Source organism: Prionailurus bengalensis, chromosome A3 (genome assembly GCF_016509475.1).
Source record: "Prionailurus bengalensis isolate Pbe53 chromosome A3, Fcat_Pben_1.1_paternal_pri, whole genome shotgun sequence".
Classification (NCBI taxonomy): domain Eukaryota; kingdom Metazoa; phylum Chordata; class Mammalia; order Carnivora; family Felidae; genus Prionailurus; species Prionailurus bengalensis.
Window position 1 is genome coordinate 42,182,267 of NC_057354.1, and position 4,053 is coordinate 42,186,319.

Consider the following 4,053-nt stretch of genomic DNA (forward strand, 5'->3'; position numbering starts at 1 on the left):
AGTTAAAGAACGATAGCAAAAACAGCAAAAAGGGAAGATGGCAAGACTCTTATTACTTTCTCTCCCCGGTCTTGTGGCCATATGTGCTGTGCACGGAATATTTATGGACAGACTTGCTTCCAAGAAGCTGTGTGCAGATGACGAGTGTGTGTGTAAGGACTTTTCTTATGCTTTTCATTATCTTTCCATTATATAATTGAAAAAAAAAATCCACTAACAGCATGAAATCTCATAGGGCTCTTAGTGAATCTTCTCTGACGTGTGTGTTAGCATTGTTTCTCCTGGTCTGTACCTTTGGTGAATTTACTTGGTTAAGATTCTGTTGGATATAGCTTTAATACCTTGGATAGATTACTCTTCTTGAACTAAACAGGAGCTGTGAGCCGGGAGTTATTAATCACTCTGATTTCCAAGTTTTCTGATACGCTTGGCCTTTTTACTGTTAATAAATTCCAGGAGACGAAAATGTAGTCATTGCAATGTTTTTGTTCTTGTTTTTGTTTTTCTTCCAGATACTATTTCTCTGGCCAGAGCTCAAGAAGATTTCAATGCCCCCGACTGTAGGTTCATTAATGTTAAAAAAGGGCAGCAGATTTATGTTTACTCAAAGCTGGTAAAAGAAAATGGAGCTGGAGAATTTTGGGCTGGCAGTGTAAGAGGAGATTCTTACAAATACACATACATCTTGACATACGGTGCTCTTAACTTTTTCTCTGGGACTTACCTTCAATGCATTGTAATGTTTAACACTAGCTCCTTAGAACAATGGAGAGATGGCAGACAAGTGCACAAATTCACAGATACTTGCTTTTATCGCATGTCGAAGAAACAAAGACAATTCCGTAACAAAGCCAAATGTAGGCGTATGTGATGTTTTGGCAAGGACCAGCTAACCGCACAGGGGCTTGAATGCCTCAAAGGGTTTGAAACTTACTCAAAAATGTTTGAGCGGATTTGCCAAGTAAAACGCATGCGTGTTGGCAGTCAGTCTCGGCTTCAATATTTTAAAGGAAGCTTTCACACCCGCTTCAATTCCAGAGAATCTGCTTTCTTCGGCGCAAATATGCAGGGGTGGGCCCCAGGGAGGGACGAAGCAGGACTGATTTCCTGTTCCTCGTCTGCAGCCTCACAGATAGATTCTCAAGTAATGAAGGATTAATTCTTAAATTCACTCAAGGATCTGTGCATTTGAATTTTTAACAACTGAGAAGTGACAGTCCTTTAGAGTCAAAATGCCAATTCACTTTTTACGAAATTTATCGGCTTTGTTTACAGGCAGCTCACAAGATTGCATAAAGTAAAGGAATGCTAAGTGAGCCTGGTAAGACCAGGCCACAGAAAAACAGATACATGCTTTCCGTGGGTTGACTTAGTTGCTGTGAGTGAACTTCAGATTTGGGTCCCAGTCCCCCACCCCCACCCCCACCCCAGAGGGGGAAGCCAGGCACTTAGTAACAAATGTGATGCCAGTGGGTTTTCTAGAAGTGTGCTCATATCCCCTCCCCTAACTGTTACTCTTCTGGACACTCAGGTTTATGGAGATGGCCAGGAGGATGAGATGGGAACCGTGGGGTATTTCCCCAGCAGCTTGGTAGAGGAGCAACATGTGTACCAAGAAGCCACCAAGGAAGTCCCCACCACGGTAAGTGTCTCAGGGCTCAGGGCAGGCCAGAGAAAGACTCAGATCTTGGGGTAATGCAGGCAGGTGTTAAAAATGCATCATGTCACTTACAAGATGCATGGAGCAAATGCCCCTACTTGCAATGAGGGCTTCCTTGAAACAGGGAGGTTTGGGAGCGCATTCACACCTACTCTCAGTATTGAAAGAGTAGTGAACTTTCCCCACCCACCCCCCACCCCCCTTTTGTTTTTAGATACAAGTTATCCTAGAAAGGAGGCCATGTCACAAAGAAAATAAAATAGTATGAACGCACTCTTAACTGATGGGTACATTTATCTACTAAAACAGTTGGGCTAGGAAAAAATTAGCACCTGTATTTAATCAAATCGAAACATTCTGGAAAAAGAAATCTTTGGATGATTTATTTCTGTGGTAAATAGATTCTACTTATGTTTGAAAAAGAAATTGTACTCTTTCCAATGCCCGGGGGTCTTGCAAACCCCAGAACAGAAATGAAAGATCCCCTTTGAGCTACTTTGCAGGGTGGTTGTTTTGAAGAGATTCTCCTGGAGCTAACTGCTGCATGAAATAACTTCAAAACATTGCCCAACCCACACACCGGGCTCACCTGTCATTGCTTTTAAACATTGAACTTGAATGTGTCAACTAACCACAAATTTGAAGTGTGTTTGAGAACCTTCATTTTAAGTAGTTTTTGACTTAAAGTGATAATTATGTTATACTCTTTGGGGTTCATCCTTACTTTAAATCCAAAGTTCCCTTTGATTACCTGTGATTTTTAAATAAACGATGTCTGTTTTCTGGGCCTGTCTGCTCAGTTCAATCTTTGCTTTGTTTGTTTGTTTGTTTGTTGTTTTTGTTTTGCTTTTTTTTTCCCCCAGGATATTGACTTCTTCTGTGAGTGAGCAAGTAGACAAACCTGCAAATAGAAAGGAAACATCAAGAAATAAAGAAAAAGAAGTGAAATAACAACAACAATAACAAAAATACATATCCCTAATTCCTAACTTTGGTTTCGAGGCTTTGTTACCTTACAGGAGGGCTGGGCCCTCGGGGACTGCGGTCGGAGATGAAGGAGGGGGTTTCCACTCAGTTTTCTGCAGCAGGGCGATGTTTGGCTCAAGTGGGAGAACTGAAAGCAGAGATTATTTTTCAGCCTAGAGAATCTTCTTTTATGCAGGGATGCATATAGAAGATGGTTTGTTTGTATTATTTCCAAATGGTAATTCTTGCCAGCTCTTTGGCTCCTTATATAAACTTGGTAGGTCATAAGTCTTCCTTTGGACATGCTGTTTTCTAATTATTTGTCTCTCTGGCCATTTGCAGTGTTATAATATATCCAACGGGGCTATATCATCAAGGAGTATTCTTGTTGATTGTTGTCTAGGATTGTTGTCGCTTTTAATATTTGATGCCTTTGGGATATAAAGCTGGTGGGAGTGGGGGAGCTGTTTCGACTCATAGACTTTTGGACTATGCCTCTTTCTCTTTAAAAAAATTTCACGGGGGCATCTGCCTGGCTCAGTTGGAAGAGTATGTGACTCTTGATCTCAGGGTCATGAGTTCAAGCACCACTTTGGGCATAGGGATTACTGAAATAAATAAACTTAAAAAAATTTCACCCATTATTTCCACTGAATAATTTTATCTTCTAAATGATTGATTTACCTCTCCCCAAATTTTAAATAAGTATGTGTATATGTAATAAGGGTGGAGTAGCTTATGAAATATTTGTAGTAGAATAGTTTCCCCTTCATATGTGCTGTCAAGTCAAAAGACAGAGGGAAAGAAAAGCATGTGAGTTATTTCTAGACTTCTGTTTCAACTTTGAATCTCCTCTTCCCATGTAAATCCCCCCAGTCAAGGGTGATGTGTGAAGAAATCTGGTGAGCCAATTGGCCCACAAGTTTTTCTACATTTAATTGGAAATTTGCTTTGGTTGTGTATTCCTGGTGTAATTCTTTTTATGTAGTCCTGGGTCTTTGTTTACGTGTAATTAAAATGCCTGTAGTCAAAAAAATTCACAATTTCTGGCTTCAAAATTTTTTGAAGACATTTTTCACCTTGGGGTATCAAAAGTCTGGGAGGGGCCTGGAAATGGGGTTGGTTCCTCAGTTTTCGGTGGTCTGTTCATCCCACAAGCGTGAGGAGGAGGGCATTAATGACAAGTTGGAGACTGGGACCCCAGGGTCATTTTTCCAGCTGCATCCACTGTGACTTGGGGTGAATATGTTTTTGCCAAATTCCTATGGGAATTTACCATCAAGTAAAATGGTACCCCCCAAAAGCCCCCCAAACGCAAACCCACCAGTCTATTTGTTTGTCTTATTGATGTGGTTTTGGAATGGTGGTGGGGGTCCAGAGCTGACAGCCAAGAAAGAACTCTTGAGACATCTTTGGTGCAGAAAGGT

At 41.0% G+C, this 4,053-nt stretch overlaps 1 protein-coding gene across 1 annotated transcript; it reads left to right on the top strand.

Moving 5' to 3' along the window:
- On the top strand, nucleotides 1-3,669 carry OTOR (otoraplin). Its single transcript, XM_043553269.1, has 4 exons — nucleotides 1-152; nucleotides 513-652; nucleotides 1,532-1,642; nucleotides 2,524-3,669. Exons 1-4 carry the CDS (start codon nucleotides 38-40, stop codon nucleotides 2,545-2,547), a joined length of 390 nt encoding a protein of 129 aa, XP_043409204.1. The 5' UTR covers nucleotides 1-37; the 3' UTR covers nucleotides 2,548-3,669.
- The last annotated feature ends 384 nt before the right edge of the window (nucleotides 3,670-4,053 follow it).

Excerpts from the sequence above, each read along its gene's own strand:
- OTOR (XM_043553269.1), top strand. The coding sequence starts at position 38 with ATGGCAAGACTCTTATTACTTTCTCTCCCCGGTCTTGTGGCCATATGT. Across the intron at positions 153-512 it reads TGCAGATGACGAGTGTGTGT|ATACTATTTCTCTGGCCAGA; the intron begins GTAAGGACTTTT and ends TTTTTCTTCCAG. Across the intron at positions 1,643-2,523 it reads CCAAGGAAGTCCCCACCACG|GATATTGACTTCTTCTGTGA; the intron begins GTAAGTGTCTCA and ends TTTTTCCCCCAG.